Source organism: Dromaius novaehollandiae, chromosome 11 (genome assembly GCF_036370855.1).
Source record: "Dromaius novaehollandiae isolate bDroNov1 chromosome 11, bDroNov1.hap1, whole genome shotgun sequence".
In the NCBI taxonomy this organism is placed as follows: domain Eukaryota; kingdom Metazoa; phylum Chordata; class Aves; order Casuariiformes; family Dromaiidae; genus Dromaius; species Dromaius novaehollandiae.
Genome location: NC_088108.1, coordinates 14,283,839 through 14,305,904, shown reverse-complemented (window position 1 = coordinate 14,305,904; position 22,066 = coordinate 14,283,839). Strand labels below are relative to the sequence as shown.

General features: G+C 46.1%; 1 protein-coding gene across 2 annotated transcripts in view; it reads left to right on the top strand.

Moving 5' to 3' along the window:
• GABRQ (gamma-aminobutyric acid type A receptor subunit theta) overlaps positions 1-20,498 on the top strand; it is an 83,361-nt gene extending 62,863 nt beyond the window's left edge. Inside the window, exons 5-9 of one of the 2 annotated variants that reach the window (XM_026112260.2) lie at positions 4,338-4,420; positions 9,187-9,324; positions 10,948-11,100; positions 13,831-14,075; positions 14,642-20,498. In XM_026112260.2, the coding sequence (XP_025968045.1) occupies positions 4,338-4,420; positions 9,187-9,324; positions 10,948-11,100; positions 13,831-14,075; positions 14,642-15,019 (997 nt within the window). In that variant the 3' untranslated portion in view covers positions 15,020-20,498. Of the gene's footprint in view, positions 1-4,337; positions 4,421-9,186; positions 9,325-10,947; positions 11,101-13,830; positions 14,088-14,641 lie in introns of both variants that reach the window. The other variant, XM_026112258.2, reaches the window with a different exon arrangement.
• The last annotated feature ends 1,568 nt before the right edge of the window (positions 20,499-22,066 follow it).

The window sequence follows — 22,066 nt, the reverse complement described above, 5'->3', positions numbered from 1 at the left end:
CGTGAATAGAGATTGAGTGAGTAAAGGGGAGCTGGTATGAGAAGAGGGTGGTGGTGGCCAGGTTCAGCAGCTGGTGGGAGGCTGGGAAAGCAGACCAATTCATTGAGTGCATCACGCAAAAAGCTGGCGAGCCTCTGACGGGCAGTGTCTCTGAATCCCCATTAAAGCGGATGAAATTTCACACCACACAAATATGAAAGGGGACAGAGATGGGTATAAAAGCAAGAGAAGAGGAAAAGAAAGGAGAAGATACAGCCTGGACAGGTTCCAGTGCCTGTTTGTAGTGTCACAGGGAATGTGACATCCTTCCCCGGTGTCCCCCCTGCCCCCCCACGCTCCTTTCTCCCTTTCTTTTCTTTCCTCCTGGAGGCAGTGTGCCCTGTCTGAAACTGTTTACAGGGAGATGGTTTGTTCTCTCTTCATCTCCTTTCTCACAGAGTGAGTGTTCACCTCATCTCTGCTTTCTGTCTTTTAACCTCTTGTTCTTCTTCTGCTCTCCTTTCCCCTGCTTGTTCTCCCTTAGTTCTCATCCCTCTTCTCTCCTCTGTTCTGTTACCCCAGTGGCCTCCTGTCCTTTATTATGTGCTCTCCTGTCTCTCTTCTCTACTCCTGCCTCCTCTATCAATGCGCTGTCATCACTCTTTCTTCCTCTTCTCATTTTTCCACCTCTTACTCTCCTGTCAGCCCTTAAATATATTTGCCACCCTGTGGTCCCTTACTGGGCAGCCACCACCTCATACATCTATCCAGTCAGTCCTCCCCGATCAATATTTGTCATGTGTGCTACGTGAACACATCTTTTTATAGAACAGCTCAGAGCCTATCAAGGTAATATTTCTAGCCATCAAAGCATTAGGGAGAGAATTGTCCCATGGCCTTCTGGACAGGGTATGCATGGCATGTGCACTGGTGTGCCCTAGTCTTGCTCTAGTCCTCTTTTGGCTGTAAAAGGTGAATGGAACCTCTTGTCTTTTTGCTGGGTCTCATGAGCTCATATTACGTAGCCACCAAAGGAGCTAGGAAAATCTCTCATTGGCCACTCCAGGGCACCAACATCCTGTGTTTTAGGGACAAGTGAACGGTGAGGTTACAGCCAGGCTGCAGGCTGATGTTGATGGGTGCTGCATGAAGCAGCAACAGCTAGGCCTGCCTCAGGGGAGTGGGAACGGGGTTGTGATGTTGTGGTTCACCCCGAGCAAGGGATGGCAAAGGTCAGTTGGTGTCTAGGATGCTTCTGAGACGTGAAGAATTAGAAATCTCCTTGCTCATTGGGATACCATTTGCTTTAATCCAGGAAGGGCTGGTTTATTAAGGTTTAGGAAGCCCAGAGACAGGATGTGAGCTGAACCCAGCACCCCAGGCCAGCTGCCCCTCACATTATATCACACTGTGGGAGCTCCAGATCCAGGTGTTTCCCATGCTGCTGGTCCCCCAGGGCTTGCTAGGTACGCCTGCACTGTGGGCTGCAGCACTGCAGCAGAAATGCTCCAAGAAAGCAGTTGACAGCTGTGTGCAATTGTTCTAGCCCAGGCTCTGGAATAAAACACTCAAGCTAGATATTCCCAATTCTCACTTGCCCAAGCTGTGTTGCAATAAGATCACTAGAAATTCTGGACCTGAAGCCAGCTGGGGTGTATTTGAAGGATGCTGAACAATGCAGTGTAGATATGCCCACCCTTTAATATAGAGGAAGGGGAAATGTTATTTGATTCTCTGGGGTTGATGCCATCTTAATCTGTTTTTCTCTTTTCCATTCTACTGTCTCTAGGTTCTCTTCACTTTGAATCAACAGGGCTAAATTCTGCTCTGATGTAAATCTCTGCTGATGTAAATTGGTGTGATCTTGTAGAAATCAGTGGAGTGGCTCTGGATTTATGCTAGCTGTTAGTGTGAGCAGGATTTGGCGCATGGAGTGTGGTAGCCATAGCTCACTGTGTCGTGCTCTGCATTTCCAGCAGGCACTGCAGGTGATAAGCAAATCCTGCTGAGAGGCTAGAGGATCCCTCTCATGCCAGAAAAGGCTTCCTCTACACGTCCTTTGTGTGGCAAAGTTAGCCAGCCAGGCAGCAATCTTGGGACAGACACTATGGAAAGGTTTTAGCCCATGGGGTCCTACAAATGGGGTGGAAATTTTCGTTTAATACATTTTTGCGTCTTGCACTTCAGAGAAAATAGGAGAATGCATTTGTAGCTGCTGTTTCCCACGAGTGCGGTAGAATACATACAGTATATGCCGTGTGCGACACGGGGAATGAGTCATACCTGTTCGTGACTCTTTGGTCTCAGTATCTGGCCATGATGGACTCTGCGCCTGCCACTCTGTGCTGTGCTATCAAGGTATGGCTGCCCCCAGGTGTACCTTCCTATCTGCTCCTCCACCACAGCGTCCTGTGCCCAGGTGCCCTGGTCCAGGAGGATTAGGGTGGAAGAAGTATTGTATTTCCAGCAGTCCTCCCAGAGATGCCAAATTTGGAGGCTGTAAAACCAATACTTGCAATCCCGAAGCCACTGCAATAATTTTTAAGTGGTTCCTGTGCTGTTATTCTTCTCCCCCTCTGTGCTTTCTCCTACACCCTAACTGCATTACAGTTAAAAGGGTTAAGAGCTCACTTAGGCCCCCTGCTCAGAGAGAGGGCAGTTGCAATGTTGTATCTAGACCCAGTGAGGATATATATAAATTCCCTCCGTCTCTTCGGATCTATTTATAGCACGGCAGGCAGTGGCAAAGGCTCTCCTCAAGGCTTCATCTCCTACAAACAGTCTTCACAGACAGCAGAGAGATAAATTTAGCACACGAGATTTCTTAAAGAGACAGCTGCTCAGCGGTGCCCACTCGCCTTCCTCGCCTCTGTCCCCCTCGCCCCCATGTATTGCTGTTTCAAATGGGTGTTGATCTTTCCTGCTTTTCTCCCATCCCTTCCAATTTTCTGTCCATCTTCATCCCCCCCTTTTCTGGTCTGTCTCTCCCTCCTTTATTGATTCCCCCTTGCTTTTCATTGTATTTTATTTTATTTTTTGCTTGTTCACCATCTCATTCTCTCCACTCTTTCTTGTCTGTCTTTATTCCTCTCTCTCTCTCTCCCAGGCCACAGGGCTCAGAAGTTAACAAAGCTTTCTCGTTAACAGTTCACTGGTTATGCCTACATAGTAAAAAATGTGTAGCTTGATTAATGCCTTCCAGATGGTTAATTGAAAAAAGAGGGGGGGAATGCACCAGTCTCTCCCCCCTCTTCAGCACTACACACGCACACATTGCACAGGAAGAAGACTGCATTAAAGGGTGAGGGAAGCAGTATATTTGAGAAATAGGGGCAGCCTGTTAACTCTGGGGCAGCATGGCCAAGCTGGTAAGTTAACTGTTGATTTGCTCCATCCCTGCTTTGTACCCACTTCTCCCATCTAATCCCCTTCCAAAAAACACTCTGGCCCAGAGAACGATGCTCTTTCATGTGCAATGCATAACATATGCTCGCATGAATCCTCTTTGCTGGTGTGGCCATCAGCACGTGCAAAATTTTTGCACCAATTTTGTACCCCCATGCAAAACTGTGCTGTGGGTACTGCGTGGCTCTGCCCTCCCTGCGTGCTCTGATGCCCACCCCCAAAGCAGCACTGACCCCTTTCTCCATCTCCGTGTATTTTGGGGGCAAGGGGAGCAGGGAGCGCACCCCCCTCATCTTAGGCAGATCTTGAACATGAAATCACTTGCGCAAGAGCGAATCTGTTAACAGAGCCAAGAGTCGATGGAGCAGGAGCGATGCACTTTGTTGGGAAGGGAGGGCCACATTGGTGGGCTCCAGGTGATTGCAAGATGGATGTAATGGGGGGGGGAGGGGTCTGGATGGGGGGGCTGGCTTCAGGTCATCAGGGCCACTGGGGAGGAAAGGGGGCAGATATCATAATCAGTGATTCCTGCGCATACCTCATTGCAGAGCAATTTAATCTACACATTTTCTGTTTTGTGGACATGTGTCCTCTGTCTCTCTTTTACAAATGGAAACATTTCTTCCCTTCTCCGCTGTCCATAGCCCTGCCTACTCCCAGTTTCTTTGTCTCCCTTATGGATAGACAGAGGAGAAACAGAAATCCCTCCCCACCTCGTTAATAAAGATACTGCCTTGCTGACGTGAGTCACGAAAGATTTAAGCTATGCAGTTGAGGGCGAGCCACATCCAGCCCCCCACCCCACACACCTCCCTCCCTCCCACCATGGCTCTCCCTGGTTACCAGGGAAACAGCAGCCCCAAATGCTGCCTTTCACATCTGCCTTTCATTCCTCCTTTTTTTTATTTTCCTTTTTTTTTAAAATATATATATATGTCTTTTTCTCCTTTCAGAATCACCACCACAGCCGCTTGCATGATGGATCTGAGGAGGTACCCCCTGGACCAGCAGAACTGCACGCTGGAAATCGAGAGCTGTGCGTATGCCTTGTGCCCTCCTCCTGTGCCACCCCATGATGGCCACGCGGTGCCACGTGCAAACCCCCCTTGGCAGGGGCTGCCCACCAGGGGAGTTGCCTCCCTTGGGGTGTTACAGGCCACCCGTCCCTGAGGACGCATGCCAAGCCCCGTGGATCCCGGCTGAGAGTGGCTGGAGACTTTCAGCCACTCCAGGGGCCACGGGCGGGACCCAGGCCCCCTCGTCCAACCTCCCCCTTGAGGGACCCTCGTGGTGAAAAGCCAAGGAAAACGGAGCTCCAGCGGTGGGTTGGGGACTACAATCATCCTTGCTCTCAAGAGGGCTGTAGGAGCCTCTGCTGGCACTGAGGAAGCCCTGGGTAACCTGGCCTGACCTTGTGGCTGACCATGCTCTGAGCAGGAGGTGGGACTGGAGACCTCCTGAAGTCCCTTCCCACGTGAATTTTTCTTTGACTCCTATAAAAGGCATTTCCTGACCACAGTGGCAAAGGAAGTCCAGCTCTCCCTCATAAAAATGCACCGCAGTATCCCCACAGGAGCGGTCCAGAACAGCAGATCTCACAGTAATGATGATGCAGCTTCAGTGGTGATTATCAGAGAATTGCTTTTTTCATAAAAGAGGTCCCACAGCATCCGTAGTCAGAAAGCTCTGTGTTGCCTTCACAGCCCTGCCTGTGTCTGGGAGCCCCAGCTCCCGCTCGTGTTTTGGGTTGCTTAGGATGCGCAGCGATTGCAGCGCTTGGCGTGGTGGGTAATGGAATGTAAATTAGGTCCTGCTGGAGGCACTAATGACATGTCATTTCTGGCACTTTTTAGTATTTTGAGAATAGTTTACCGTACAACCAAGAAAACAGAAGGCAGAGAATTACCCACAGTTCCCCATGTTGCGATTTTGTTCTTAATGGGACATGTCAAGCCAATTTGTTAGTCGAAGCTGTATTTCCTTACAATATTTCTAAGATCCATGCAGAGATGAAGAGATTCAACGTTTATTTTCTCAAAGCTTTTGTCTCTTACACACTTGGCACATTTGAATCTGCAGGGCTCCATTTTGTTTGTTTCCATGTCCACGCAGCTTTGGAACAATAGTCTGTTCATGACTTGCTTAAAAAAAGAAAAAAATCCACCAAAATAACCCCTTAATGGTGTTGGTGTGATGGATTTGTAAAGCAGCAGTGGGTGGCAGGAGTCTCCCTCCCCGCAGCTGTTAGCGGCGATTGCGGAGGACTCCCATGTGGACAGCGGCTGTGGGACCTGTTTTTGTGCAAACTGGCCTGGCTCACCCCGTGCCCCTCACAAAACGGCAGAGAGCTGGGTTAGCTGGCCTTCCTAGGGCAGGACGGCAATCCTCCCTGAGCCGTGTGGTTCGTCTCCCTGGATGTTTTGGGTGTCCTGCCTCGTCCCATCACTACCTTTGGCACTGGTACCTTCCCTTTTTCTCCCTGGCCCCAAAATCTGTAAAATGCCTGTGGCAACAGGGACAGTGGCCAACAGCACAGCCAGGTGACATGAATGATGCTAGAAGGGGATTACAGGAGAGTCTGTCCAGGAGATAAACCTACGTTGCCAATGTAGGTTTATCTATTCATGATCGGTCAGTCAGACAGGATTCCCCCTGTCCTGAAAAGTAGCCTTTTCTACGTACACCCCTGCATAATGGTGTGCCAGCATTCAGCAAAAGTGTGATGAGGAAGGCAACAAGCAGGCTGTTAATCTGACATTTTAAAATGTTATATCGATACTTTATAGCATTTAAATTTGAAATGACTTGTCTTTTTGAACGTTCTTCTACTTTTTAAAAGTAAAATGAGATTTGGTTCTCTTTTAAAAGCTGGAAATCAAAGTGAAGTATTTATTTTTAGAATGAACAACCTTTCCTTTTAGAATTGCTTTAAAAAATGGTTTCCTGAAAAACATGTTTGATTTCATATTGCATAATGCTATGATCAAAAAAACAGATTGGTACCTGATATCAGCAGGTCATAGAATATATGGAGTAGGAACTAGTTAACCGAGAGATCTCCTAAAATTAGTTACTGTAATTTGACATTTTCATTGCTGATCAGGAAGTAAATTTAAAGTCACTGCTGTTAAATTTGTGGATGATGAAGATAGCAGTCTGCGTGGCTTGCTCGCTGCACATTTGAATACATCCAAATTTGAATGCATCCAGAATACATTTGAATACAGCTAAATGCGGAGCCCTGTGTCTGGGTGTGGGAACACAGGCCAGGCTGACAGACTGAGGGACTGTATCCGGAGCAGTATCCACCGGGGAAAAAGATCAAGGGATCGCAGTGGCTGAGTACCACTGCTGGAGGTTTCATAGCAGGGCTCTGACAAAAAAGGCTGGAGTGAGCCTTGGTTATATAAACCAGGGGAGCAGTGAGTCAGAGCAGGGAATCGATTGGCCTTTGTGTGTGTTGCTGGTGAGACTAGAAAAGGGACCATGTCTAATTCTGGTTTCCATAATTTAGAAAGGAAGTTGAGAAATCAGAAGAGGTTGAGAAAAGATGCTGAAAAGTGGTTCAAGGGCTAGGGCAGATGTTTTGCAGTACGAAACCTAAATAGCTCAATCTGGTTTGTTTACTGCAAGGGAGATGGAGAGGTGACTTGTTTACAGGCTGCATGCACCTCTGCAGAGGGTGAATGCTGGGTGGAAAGGACTTAGTAACCTCACAGAAAAATTCAGAACAACCAGCAGTGTCTGAAAGTCTCAGCCAGATAAATTCAAATATAAAATTGCACAGAGCATTTTTAGCTGCAAGTGTTTAAGCCACTGGAATCAACCACCAGGAGTAGTGGGGGCCTCCATGGCTTCTTGATGCTTTCCACACTTGGTCTCAATACTTTGCTTTTGGAGAGAGACTTCAGCCAGACACAAATACCAGCCCCTGTGCACAAAAATAGGGTAACCAAGGCAGTGCGACAGCCTGTGACACCCCAGTGCTTGCAACAGATGACATGACCTTCCTGGTCCAGGTCCTTCCTGGCCTGAAATTCTGATTCTTTGTGGGCTTATGCCTGTGGGCATTTTACCATTTACTGCAGTAGGAGCAGAAGCAGACAGTGGTGGGGAGGAGGTGGAGGCCTAGTTTAGCTGAGCTACACCAGGAGCAGATCTGGCTTAGCATTTGGAGGATTGTTATTATTTTTTAGCACGTGTGAATAAGTGTAGTAATGACTGAGAGTGCAGGCAGGATGTGGGTTTGGAGACTACAGAGTCATAGGATAATTCAGTTTGGAAGGGACCTCAGGATGTCTCTTGTCCAGGCACTTGCTCAAAGCAGGCTCAGCTCTGAGATCAGATTGGTAGCTCAGGACTTTATCCACTAGGGAACTGCAGTGTGGCACCATCCTGAAAAGTTCAGCTCTGATCTGGGGAGCCTTGTGCCTCTGAGGCTAGGGAAAGGAATTCCTCCTCCATGGTACATTGAACAGCTCTTTGTTGCACCAGCCTCACTAATAAACTGGTGCTGGTTTTGGTGGCAGCTGTCCATAGTGGACGTTAGCCTGCGAAGACCCTTGCCAGGGATTGCTAGCCAACTGCTTCTCTGCTGCAAGGGCTTATAGACTAGGCAGGCTGCTGTGCTGCAGTGCAGGCTGTGCGTAAAAGCTGTCTCTGGGTATAGGTAAAGTTCATGCTCTAAATGAAACCTTTCACAGTGAGGTACTAAAGCCTGTGCATTCCTCATTTTAGTGCTTGTGTACGCACAGAGGCGCTCCCATTCAGCTCTGCATGCTGGCACACTGCTCGGAGTAAAAGGTGGCCTCTGGACTTGTCCAGAAATGGCCATGGTGCTTCAAAACCTAACTTGCCAGAACCTGTGTTAATTTTCAAGTGGAGATGAATCTTTATCCTCAGGGACCCAGGCAGGGCTGTGATCATCACAGTAATGAGAGCAGAGCTGCATGATTTGCTGTCATGGGCCTCACTCCTGCTGAGGCCAGAGCAACTGGAGAGCCTCTGAGCCCTGCTCCTAGGACTGTGTGTTTAGGCTCCTCAGCACTTCCAGCCTCCTTAGCCCTTGTTACCTGGCAGGGATGGTTTGGGGTTAAAGTAAGAGGCTGTACCTTTGGTGTAGTTAACCTCTGAATGAATCCATTACCCTGAAATGAGAGAGATAAGCATTTGTTGCCAGTCTGACTCCCCCCTCCTTTTTTCTCCAATTAATGCTCTTTTCAGCTGGTGCTTACTAAAAGCGGCTACCTATCTCAGAGACTCTGTCCACTTCCCAACTCCAAATTTTGACTGAGAGTGTTTAGAAGAGGGTGATGCTCTGATGCTCAGATTTCTTTTTTCACTGCTGTTGTAAATATTTTTCTGTCTGGGAATTTTTAATACTTAGAGGCGCTGTTTACCGAGTCCACATCAAAAAATATTGTGTGATCTCCCCCTTCTGGTAAAAGGAGGCAGTTTTTAAAAAGCAAAATGCTAGGCTGGTGCATTTGACAGAGGCTTGTGATGCACGAGTCCCTGTCATGTCAGCCATAGAGATTATCTAGCACAAGTCAAGAGCTGACAGACCAACTTTTTCTCCCGAATCCTAGCCAGAAGTAGGAGTTCTGACCAATTTTTTCTCTTCTCCTGGGGACTGCACTGCCAAGATTAGCTGATGAACCAAAGTATCAGCAGGAGAGGGGCTATACTTGCTATGTGATGGCATGGGCTTTCCTTTGGATCCTCTTTCAGATCATCTTAATAAAAACGGGGATGCCATTTGCTCCAGCTTATCAGCTTAGTTCTCTCTGTCGTTTTCTGCAGATGGTTATACGGTTGATGACATTGTGTTCTTCTGGCAAGGAAACGATTCTGCTGTCACAGGGATGGAGGTGCTAGAACTGCCGCAGTTCACCATAATCGAGCAGAGGCTGGTCAGCAGGGAAGTGGTCTTCACCACCGGTGAGTCTCTGCCCAAAGAATGCAATGGAACATGTAAACCCCATGCTGATCAAAGTCAGTCTGCTTGCTCCTCTGATTTAGATACTCAAGCACTAACTTAAGGTCTTCAACTCTTATCCTGCTCCTTTGGAAAAGAGGGTTCTTCTGTGCCTACCAATTTTGCCTTTTTTGACTGCCTATCTTCAGAGAGTTATAGGATGATGGGTTTTTTTTTTCCTGCAGTTATTTTCATTTCTTAGGCAAAATACCAACTGAGCTCAAAACAGAACCTCATCAGAAGGGTTGCGTTATTTTTATGTGATTTACAACTGGTTCTTGAAGCTAAGGTAGGTGTAACAGTAAGCAGAGGTATATTTTGTTAAAAAGCAAGTGGTCTGTGGAATGACAGAAACCCATCTGCACACCACAGTCAAAAGACCTGGAGAGAATACCCTGGATGGCTGAAATCCTGCCAGTTTAATAGTTGCAGGGGCTTGGATTTTGGTTACTGTCTTTGCTTTGATCTGGCATGCAATTCACTGCCAAAGCAGTGTGCCACACACCTGCGAGATGGGATGATTTTTCAAATGCCATGAAATCACTGCCAAACTATCAGTGACAGTGGCAGATGGTGCTGTTGTTACAGTGCTGCCTGGGGGGCACGCCAGGAGAAGGGTCCATTGTACTCGGTGTTCTGGAGATCCACAATAAGAGGCAGTCCTGGCCCCCACAGCAGCCTGCAGTCTAAATAGCTAAGACCTACAAAGATGAGCAGGTGAAGTACCTTGTTCAAGTTATGCAGAAGGTAAATAATGGGGAGAGCACCTAACCTCCTTTATCCCTAGTCTACTTTGACCGTTAAAGACTGTTGTTCTCTTTTTAGTTTAACTGCCAAGCAGCAGTTAAACCCATACATCAGGGCAACTTGCTATGCTGCTGAAGGGACAGAGGTGGGAAGGAGGAAAGGCTTGGATTTTGTTTCACAGAAAAGAGAGATGTGATGCTTTGTCTCTGTTAAAATGACCCTGCTCCAGTGAAAGGGCTGTAAGAGTACTTTTTGTTGTTACTATCCCCATTAGGTTTGCTGAAAGATTAGGAGGAAATTGCAAGAACTTGAAAAAAGAAGACCTGCAGATTAACTTAAAGTGCTCCATTTGCATATGAATTTGCACAGTCTGACTATAACCTGTTTTTAGAACAGCATGGGAATTATGCAATTCAGATCTTCATTGCTGTTTAGAGGAAAAACTAGCACATGAAACAATGGAAAATTATTTCACTGTATCCAGATATAGGGTTAAAATCTCCCATGTAAGACTGTATCTTATTGGCACGTAGCATAATGGCAGTTTCATCTGAGTACTGAATGGACATTCTCCCATGGTGTCTGACATAATAATATTACTTAGGTAGAGTTTCTCTTCTTCTTAATATTCTGAGCGAATTGAGCAGACTCTAAAGAGCCTCTTCCTAAAGCTGTTGAGTCTGCAAAATCAAAGGAAGGAAAGAAGAAAGATTCCTCACTATCACTGATTCTTGAGCGCATTTTCCAAATGAAATTTCAATTTCTAACCTAGACTCTTACCATAAACACAGCCTTGCCCTCCTCTCAGACAACATCTCCCTTTAATATCTCATTGACAGGTTCATATCTCCGCTTATCCTTGAGTTTCCGGATTAAGAGGAACATTGGTTACTTCATCCTCCAGACTTACATGCCATCCATTCTCATCACTATCCTGTCCTGGGTCTCCTTCTGGATCAATTACGATGCTTCTGCTGCACGAGTGGCGCTGGGTAGGTACCTTTTCATTATACATTGAAGAAGGTGTTTTCCGAGAGAAGTCAGCTAGAACGGCTCTGGGAAATAAAATACTCTTGTTTTGTTTTGTTTTGTTTTTTTTGATGAGGTAGCGGTGAAAGCAAATCAGATATTTCTGTCAGACATTCCTTCTCAAAGGAAGGACATTTCTTCTGAGAACAAACCTGGGAATATTCTGCCTGCAGAGACACTTTTTTGTTAGAAAAGTCAGTACCTCCAAAGCTTTAGCCCATACTACTGGAATCAGTAAAAACTGCGCTGTAAATTTCTGTGGGCACAAGTTGAGACTCTCTAACAAAGAGATAAATGGTCACATCTTCTTAGACACATGATACTGTGACATGCTGCGAGCACAGCAGTTTTCTCCCTCTGGTTTGTACCTGTTTTCTTAAGAAAAAAGTCTGAGCACCTCTTAATCAACAGGTGTGCTGGTAGTATGTTAGTTGGATGATAAATTCAGAGAATGGGTGGACAAAGAGCAGTAAGGATGGTGAATGAATGGCTGAAAGATGATAAAAATAATTGAAATGGTGTTACACATTCTCATGGTATTTCATGCCCCATACAGACACTTTTTGTACCTGAAGACCTTCATCATCAAGGCGAATGTGGGACAGCAGTTAAAGTCCAATTTCTTCTTAAACACATGCTCCCCTAAATAGGGATGTTTTCCTATATGAAGAAAAAATGAGGTTTTTTAAGCAACAAAAGGGAAGGGGGGATGGATTGCAGATGAGAATTTTGAAGAAGGAACAGGAGAAAGGGTGGATGACTGGCATATGAGAATGGGGCTGTGCAACATTATAGAAAGTTCAGACGAAATAGAAGAGGCAAAGGAGGAGGGAGAAGGATTTCAGCTGTGAGTGGGAAAAGGCTCAGAAAGACAATGGAGCAAAGGTGGAGGCTGGGGCTTATAGAGAAGGTTTGGGGACTTAAATTAGCTGTAGGAGAAGAAAGAGGTTTGGACAGAGTCAGAGGAAGAGTGGTTTGTACAAAGGTGGGTAAGAGAAAGGATTTAAATGTGGTCATTTGGAGAGGCTGGAGCAGAGAGAGAGGGAGGGGACAACAAGAACATTGCAAATTATTAAGGTAAGTTGCATTGGCACTAGTGTTACCAGTGAGGGGAGGGAGAAAGACCATGGCAGACATTGCTGGCACAGTGACAGTACAGACAGAAGCGTGGAGATGAGATGTACAGCTGTGGAATTTCTGCTGACATCTGGATTCACATGAGAAGACATAAGAAAACCACTGTAGAAGATCAGGACTAGAACAGCTCTCCCTGAGCCATTCCTGACAGCTATCTAACTTGTCCTTAAAAGGCTCCAAAGAAGGAGACTCAGCAGCCTCTTCTGAGCACTTTTACTTGCTCATACTGTTACAAAGCTCTTTGTCTCTGTTCTAGGTCTCCCTTACAGTTTAAACCACTGAACTTTTTGTCCTATTCTTAGTTGACATGGAGAACAGGTTATTCCCCATTTCTTTGCACCAAATTTCTGGATATTTAAAAACTGTTGTCCTATCTCCCTTCTCTCTACTCTTGTTTGAACTGAAAACTCTCAGTTGTTTCAGTCTTTTATCAGGAATGACAGTAAATATGTGGTAGACGTGAGGGGGAAACAGGACAAACAGAGGTCCAGCATGTACAGAGAGAGATTTGGGAGCTATCACTGTAGAAGTGGAGCTGAAACCAGGAGAACATATGAAGTCATGGAGATTGAGAGAGCTAGAGACAAATGATATGATCTGGAGAACTGCCAACAGGGAGATGAGGAGAAGAGACACTGGAAGAAAAGGGGATCATCGAGGTGGTAAGAAAAGCAGGTAGAGGTAGAAAACAGAGAAAAGAAGACTAGGTTGAAGAGGCACAGCTACTGCCCCAAAAGAAGCATGGAGACCCATTGCCATCTTTTCAGAGCTTGCAGAAGACTGTAGAAGAGACAGATTTGTGGCCATCCTGAGACCAGAGAAGGGGAGAGGTTGAGAAGAAGCCCAAGAAGAGGAATGAAGGCCAGGAGAATAACTATGGTGCATCATGCTCTTGGAGACCAGTTTGTTTCAAGATGCAGACCTGAAAAGGAGAGAATGAGAGCCATGTAAGGCATGTGTTAAGATGGCTGAAGCAGTGCATAGTAAAGCTGCTGAAAGGAAGGTGGGAATTGATGTAGTCAAAGATATAGATGGAAGGCTATGATGAGACAGGCAAAAGAAGAGAAAGCCATGAAGAGGGAATCTCTTCTCTCTTTCTCATGTTCATGGCATTGGAAAGATAGAAGCAGATTATAAATTCATGCCAAGGGTACTGAGCCATTCAGTAGTGCCTAGGGAAGCCTGAGGAATTCACAAAGTGGAAGAAAGGGAGGAGAAGAGGTCGAAAGACTGAGAACAAAACTGAATGCATCCTGCCTCACTGAGGGAAAGAAGAAGGGTCTGGGAGGACTTAGAGAACAGCAGGAGGTTGATCCCCATCATCCTGATGATATTCAGCTTGGACATTTTCTCCCACTATTGACTGCTGGTTTATTTTCTGCAGTGATTTATAGTGGACATTTGGGCTTAGAATAACTACAATTTCCTTCCCAATTGTGCTGCTCCCATCACTCCTGATGCTCAGAGTGGCTGGGAGGAGGGATGGGGAAGCTGAGAATGCCATTTCAGGAGCTCCCCCACACCTTGGTAACAGAGCGCCTGCCCTCTCCTTGCAGGGGTCACCACGGTACTTACAATGACCACCATCAACACCCATCTGCGGGAGACCCTCCCCAAGATCCCTTACGTCAAGGCTATTGATGTTTATCTCATGGGCTGTTTTGTCTTCGTGTTCCTGGCACTCCTGGAGTATGCTTTTGTCAACTACATATTCTTTGGGCGAGGCCCCCGGCAGCAGAAGAAACAGAGTGAACGGATCAGCAAGGCCAACAATGAGCGCCACCGTTATGAGGAGAAGAGGGTGAGAGAGCAGGTTTGTCCCCTTCTTTCATTGTGGCAGGAGAATTCAGACTGTCCACTGTTCATTCAACCCTGGGTGAGCTGTGGAGCAGCCTTTCTCCTCATCACCAGAGATGAACTCCAGTTCCCTTGTCTGGTATACATAGGTCTTCTGAACTTTGCAGGCAGATGCCTAGAAAGACCTCTTCCCAGTGATTACTAGGAATTTTTTCTCCTTGATCGTTTGGTTGTCATCCTGAACCCAGTCTCATCAGGACCATCCTCTTGCAAGAGGAAGGTGTATCCAAAAGTACCCCTCTAGCTTTTGGTCCTACTGTGTTGGCAGAATCACATTATCCAACTCACAAGTTTGCTGCAAGTGCAGGTAACTGGTCCTTCAGTTCCAGCATTAGTGGACAACCTTTTCAGATGCGGAAGTCCAGGTGCAATGCTCACAAATAACCTAACCAGTGGCATCATTGCACCAAAAACAGTTCAAAATCATCCCTTTTAGTCTGATGGCATGGCCATGTGTGCACCATGCACGGGACTTCCTTGCTACCTTTCTCTCTGTCTCCCCTGTTCTAGGTCGACCCTTATGGTAACATCCTCCTCAGCACTCTGGAGATGAACAACGAGCTGCTGGCCACAGACATGATGAGCAGTGTTGGCGACTCTCGAAACTCTGTCATGTCCTTCGAAGGCTCAGGAATCCAGTTCCGCAAGCAGCTGGCCTCTCGGGATGGATTTGGTCACCACCCAACCCTAGACCGCCACGTCCCACTGACCCACCACGCCGCGGCCCGCAACCGCGCCAACTGCCGTCTCCGCCGGCGGTCATCTAAGCTGAAGCTCAAAATCCCAGACCTGACAGATGTCAGCACCATTGACAAGTGGTCACGAATCATTTTTCCAATCACCTTCGGATTCTTCAACCTTGTTTACTGGTTGTACTATGTAAATTGATGCCTGCAGCCTCCAAGAGAGATAGGGACAGACACTCAGACAATGACAACACAGTAGTGTTGTGGTCTTTTGGGTTTGGGTTTTACTCTTTACTATCATTATCATTTATTCCTTTGATTCATTAGATTTATTCTAAGCTTACTCTTCTCTTTTCAGCACATGTAGAACCACAGAGTGTGTGGGGGGGATAAGGGAGAGAAGGGTGTAAGGGAGGGATTTTGGTTTCAGGGAGGGATGTGTTTGTCTCAATTTTGGTTTCCTGCCGATGGACTTAAACCATTGTAAAAAAAAAAAAACAAAAAACAAAAAAACAAAAACCAAAAAAGAAAGGAAAAAAAAAGAAAAAAGACAGAAAAAAGAAAAACAAAAAAAAAACAACAAAAAAGAAAAGTTTAAAAAAAGGGGGGGGAGATTTAAAGAAATTGAGTCAAAAACTGGTGTGGGGGGGATAGGTTATCTTTGGCTGTGCTCACTAATGCACTATCCTCACTTCCATTTCACTACCAAATTTCATCTTTCTCTTCTCAGTATTATTTTCTTTTTAATCTTTCTTCTGTCTCTGCTCTTAACCCCTTCATGTTTATTCCTTCATGGATTCATGAGATGGTGGGGTTTCATTCTCATGCTACAAGATTTCTCTTTTCTTTTTCTCTCTCCCTCTCTCTTGCTTACAAGCCTAAAAGAATCTTTTAAACCAACAAATAAAAAGAATATTTATTTTGGAAGATCTGGGAAGGGGGGAGGACAGGGCAATTATTTGGGAGGGAAGGGGCAATGTGGGCATATGGGAGGGGGGTGGGAGGAGGGAGCTTATCAAAAACAAAGGCACATTTGCAAGTTGCCTTTTTCCACCTTCAGGAGTTTGCAAGCTGTTTTTCCTGTATGAATGTGTGTGTGTATGCGGCGCATCTGTGTGTGTGTGTGTGTGTATGCAGATATGGATGTGTGTGTGCAAGCATGTTTTCTGGGTTGGGGAGCAGGGGAGGGGGGTTTTGTAATGTCTTTTGTAGAAAGAGAACACAGATGACATTTAACCGGCAGTGTTTTGGGGGGAATAGCAGGGTTTTGTTTGCTCATTGCAGCTTTGAGGGGTTGGAGGTTGAAGTTTCAGCCTGTATCAGAGTCACAGAGCTGGGGACCATAGATCATGCAAATATATATTTGCTGAGGAGAGGGAGAGGTTTGGGGATCAGCCATGGGACAATGTCAGTGTCCCAGCTGGCATCTGATCCCAGGTAGACTAAGCCGTCCAGTCCTGAAAGGAGGGGTTGTTCCTAATCTTTCCCACCCTGCATCTTAACTTGCTGAGTTCTGGGAGAAAAGCAGTTACAGGACTCTGAAAACTCAGCCCTTTCCCTCTCTACCTGCTCTTTGTGCACATAGCCAGACAAGGGACTTCACACTCCAGCTCACTGAATGACCCTAGCCAACTGCAAGGCCCAGGGAAGGGTGGAGGTCATTTAAATTTGTTTTGCTTCAGGATGAAAAAATCTGGAAATGATGGCTATCCCCTTTCCTAAGAACTTCAGAAGCAAATGATGGGCTGGCACCCTCTGATGCAGACTGCTTCTATTGGGCCTTGTTGTATATCCATTAATATCTGTAGAGTGTAGAGAAGAGCACACTATGTCCCTTCTTGCCGAAGACATAACTAAGGGTGCAGTAGAGTTCCGTGGAGCATCATCCCTCTGGAAAATGATGGTCCTCAAAGACTGGGCAGGGTGAAGGTTGCAATGAAAACGCTGAGCTTGTTGGTGCTCGAGGAAGCCCCTAAGTTTATAGTAGCTTCCATTCACAGGCACTTGTTATAAAGGGTACAGAAGGATAAATTGGCCTTGGACTGCAAGGTCAACATTTTCCAAAGGAGCCAGAGACTTTCAGGAAATCACTGAATTACTGGCCACTTTGGCAATCACTGATGATTGATAATCTCCCTTATAATGTTTATAAAAGCCATGAAAATAATAAATTCACAAGTGCAAAACTTTATCCCTTGGATCCATCTGCCATTCCTGGAGTAATGATGAGAACCTTGTTCTTACCCAATGGAGGCTTTTACATGCCACACACACACGCACACATGCACACATACATGCACACGCTGCCTTGAATCCAAACATCCCTTTGTTTTTCCTGTAGCATTCTCTTCCTTTCTCCTTGGTTCCCATTCCTTGGGAAAGCAGAGTGATCCTCTGAGACCAGGGAAACTCCTGTTTTTCAGAAGATAGATGCATTTAATGCACATCTTTTCATTTACTAATTTATGTCTATATAGTGCAATGAAAATGTGAATCACTATAGGCCTGACCTAGCAACACTGAAGTTATGGAAAGTTTTGCCTTGACTTGGCTAGAGCAGGATCAGGGCCCATGAGAGTAATAAGTATTGTTATTTTTATATCAGTAATGTGTCTTATGCATTTTCTACTAAGAGAATCCTAAGCGTAAAAGTAGAGGATCCATCTCTCTCAGTTGTCCCTAGTCTGCCTCCCCCTCATGTACATGCATGCACACGTTCAGTCCAGGCCTCCCTGGACTCACCAAGGTTTTAGCACAATTGTTAAATCAGACTTAGATTCCCAGCTGCCCTGAAGAACACTCTTTTGCTGGTTTTCACATTCAAGAGCGATACTATTGTAAATGGGTTTTCCCAATGTTGTTACAGTTTATGGTCTAGATGGGACTTGATAGGAATAAGAGTCTGAGGAGTGAATGGAGCTTGATTGTAGGACTAATGCTGGATTGGGTAGTTTTGTCTACCTAATGCACAGAACGTTTAAAGGTTGGCCAAAAGAGGAAAGTCATGCTTTCTACTGGGATTTGATTTGGAAATTGTCTTTAAAAGTTTTAATGGAAGTCATAAGTTACATTTTATGACATCAGCAGTATGATGTAGATGGAAATATGCATGCTTGTTGGTTGTAATTCCCAGATGAAAGCTGCCTATTGGCAGATTCAGTTTTTAAGGGGATTCTAACCAGCTGATTGATCATTAATCTAAACCCGTACCATTTATAAATATGATTACAATGTAAAGGTTGGCCAGAAAAATAGAAGGCAAAAAAAGGAAGGTGGTTATAAGAAGCCTTTTAAGATTGGAGAGAAAACAAATGGCCACATGGAAAGCAGTGATGAAGCTGAGGGAGATGACTCAGGAACTCCAGTAATTCAGTAGTTTTATTAAAAGCCCAATGCTTTATTAAAAGCCTGTGATAGGAGTTAGGTGCCTGAGAGCTCTCTCAGATGATCCCAATGACCAGCAGTGACAGTGGCACATGGATGATGCAAAGCCTGCCTAAGCATTTTGTTTGGGCACTGAGCCCATTTGGAGGGGCTCCCTGCCAGGCACTGACTGACCCAGTGCAGTGCCCTGTAGGTACAACCTGGGGCCTCAAGCAGCTGGAAATCAGACACGGAGGTCCTGCGTTTTCTACTCAAGGCTCCAGTGGAGATTGGGCCCAGAATTTCATAGCAACAATCCTAAAGCTTTCTAGGGAAGAAGCACTGCTCAGCTGGTTACTTCACTTGTTCAATTTGGAGCCAAGCTCCTTTGTTATTGCCTAGGTTCTCTGTTGGCTGGGTTCTCTTTCTTATCAGGAGTTGTCCTAGTTTCTCTCTTTGAATGTTTCTGACCTGTCATTACCAGGTCAGGCTTATTTCATAGGGTCAGTCTTAGTATATCCAGACATCTGGACTATTTGGTCCTACACAATAATCTTTGCCAAAGAGTGTGTGGTCAGGACTTTTCACAGTTCAAGGACTGCCTTATAATTTTTAGTGGCAGGGCAGAATGCTGGAGAAAAACTGAGTCCTGTAAGTTGGCTGAGTAATAGAAAATGTGTCTTTGTATGGGGGTGAGGGAAGAATTGCTGAAGGCCTTTAGAAATGCCCTCCTCCAGAAGTAAGGTGGCACCTCCATTTTCCCCCTCCATCACAGCCTGTGTCCACTCCTAAGAGAGACAACAAAGCAGTGTGTCATTTTGGGGTCCGGTGATCCAGAAAGGAAATGGTGGAGAAAATTAGGAGCCTTAATCATACTCAAGGCTTACAGGTTCCAAGCCATCATAAGCACAGGGAAAGGAAAGTCATAACTCTCTAATACAGTGGGTACAAAGCTAGTATTATTGGAAAGGTGGAGTGGATTTCCATGCTGCAGCTTGCGCGCCAGCTGCTGTCCACCTTGGCTTCGTGAAGGGAGAGCAATGGGGAAGGAGGGAGGAAGAAGTGCTTCTCCGCAGCAGAGCCACTGACTTTTGCTCCTGTGGTGGCAAGGCTGCTTTTGAATGCAGCCTGGTTTCTCTGCAGCTTGAGGCAGGATTGCTGCTTGTTGGGTCATGCTTTTGGCAAAGACTGTGACACGGGCATGAGGGAAGCCCCAGGTTGCCTGAGGGAGCTGGGCTGGGGGAGAACATTTTCCAATTTTCCCATGCATAACAGCCTAGGAGAGGAACGTGGAGGAGAAGAAAGAAGAGGAGAAATAGAATAGAAATCTCTCTCAGGATATATACATGGCCAACACAACCCTATTGCTTCATTTTCTGATACTGTATAGTGCTGTCACTCAGGGACCTTTAGGAACTAGGACCTTGGGACTGTAATTGTACCTGTCCCCCTCCTATCCCCCCTTCACCTTGAGTATTAAGAACTGAAGAGAGAATAAGAGATCAAAAGAGGAAAATAAGAGTCCTGGTAGCAAACCCCTGCTATTCCATGGGTGAAAGTAAAGCTTTGGTTACTAACGTAAAAGGAAAATGTATACCTTTATATTCATGTCTTCAAGCATAAACCAGCCCGTAGTGTATATAGGATAAGTTCACAGTGCATGAAACAAACAGGACTGTAGGTCTTAACCGGCATCCAGCTTTCTTGCATGCACATCTGACACCACACCAGCAGCTTATGTCTTGCAAATAAGTAGAGAACCTGCCAAGGCCTGGCACTTCCTCTGTCCAATGGACAGCACATCCACTTCCCAGAAACAGAGCCATGCAGGGAACTGATAGGGCTGGTCTGTTTGACCAGATCTGCTCCAGAGGCCCTGGCAGGAGGAGATAAGGGGTGGGAGGTTGCATTGGTTTTGTATTTCTTTTTGTGGTGAGGAGGAAGGGGTTTTAAATCTCTGAGCTGCTGTCAGGCGCGAGAGAAACCTCTGGAGCTGCAGACCAAAGGACAGTGGCTTTAGGGAAGGTGGTCACTGAAATTCTAAAAGAGAAAATGGGATGAGGAAGAGGTTGTTGGTGGGAGAGCTGTAACTTCAGAAGCAGGGCAGTTAGGAGAGAGGTAATGAAAATATATGTGCAATGCAATAGGTTTGAAGGGACTAGAGCTCTGAGAACTGGGGCTTCCATTGAGCCAAATGTGCTGGGTGCAGCTGCAGGCAGCATTCCAGGAAACCCAGCCATGGCAGTGGTACCCAACTGGCAGAGACCAGTGTCTGGGAGACAAGGACAGGAAATAAGAACAGTAGGGGAAGACTCCCAGGGCTCAGCTGTCAGTATGAGCTCAGTCCCTTTAGGCAGGGACAATCATTTGCATCTGGACAATGTTGCAGGAGCTGGGCTGGGATAAGCAGTGGAGCCACAGCCATCCCAAGCTGGAGCAAAGGCTGAGCTCTACCCTGGTGTCAGAGAACAGAGCCAACTGGACAAGAAATGCCATGCGGGTTACCAAATGCTTTTGTGGAGATGAGACTGGGCTTACCAAGCAGGGTGGGATGTCTTTATAGTAGGCATGGAAATTGGGTTGGGGCCATGGGTCAGGCGAGAGATGTGAAATCTACATATTGGAAGCAGGACCTAATGCAGATGCTGGGAGGGAGGGAGGAAGGGTTGGGGGGGGGGGAGGGAGGGATGGGAGTGGAGACTGGGGAGGAAGAGTTGTATATAGCGTTGGGGTTTGGGTTTTATTTTTGGTTTGTTTTTTGTTTGGTTTTGTTCTTTTTGGAAAAAAATGTTTGATTTCTAATGTCTTGATGTAAACCAAATAAAAATGGTTCTGTACATTCAGAAGTAAACTGAAGAACAGCTGAAAGGTGACAAGTGTAATAAAGAAGCACTGTCCTCCAGGTTGATACTATAACACGTTTCCCCAGACTTTTCTGACAGGGCTTGGAGAGCAGACTTGTGCATGTGCCTGCACAAAGGCACAGCCCGCTGTGATGGTGACCTTAGGGCTGGCACGCTGATCCACCTCCCAGTGTAGTAAAGAAAAGGTGGGGAATAGAGGGCAGGAGTGATGGTACGTAAGAAGCTTCAGTGTTTGATCCCACCATCCCTGAGGCCAGTGGGAGGAGACTGTATATTAGACCCTGACCTCTTAAATATGTTATCTCTTCCTGAAAAGCCACTCTGCACTATCCCTTACTGTATCCGAGGACGAAGTGGTGAAGAGACTAAGGTGGCATCAGGAATCGCTTGCATAAACCTGCAGATGGAATAAAGGCTGTATGAGCCTGAACTTTCTTTGAAAGGCTATTGCTGCTGCTGCTGTTCTCTGCCTTGTGAACTTATTCGAGGGTGACAAGTGCTAGGAAATGCCCAGCTTCTCAGAAGAGTTCCAAGGAAGCCTTCCATGTGGAAGGACCTTTTTTTTTAAGACCCTTTGCAATTCAGTAGATCTTTGCTTGGGGTTGCTGGCAGTTTGAGAGGAGATGATGAAGAATGGGTTTTGAAGAAATAATGCAGAGCAGGGACCTTGTGTTAAGCTTAGCCATCTGTTTCTGAGTGGGCTCAAGTGCAGGGCACTGACAGGATTTGGCCTGAGGGACACCTGATTTCCATGCCAGCTTCCAGTTAGCAGAAATGAGTGACAGGGGAATGCTGAGGATAGAGGAGAATGGTAGTTGGTCTGAAATCTGTGGATCTCTGTGTTAAAATCCCATCTTCGTTTGGACTGGGGCAGGTGTCAATGGTAAAAAAACAATCCAAGAAATGGATTGTTTGGCTTATGTTTAGTGCTTTGGGAAAGCAGAGGGCTGTCTTGTCTATATGGAGCAGAAGTATGGCTTCTGCAGCTGGGCCACTGGATGTTGTACCATTTATGTGATTGC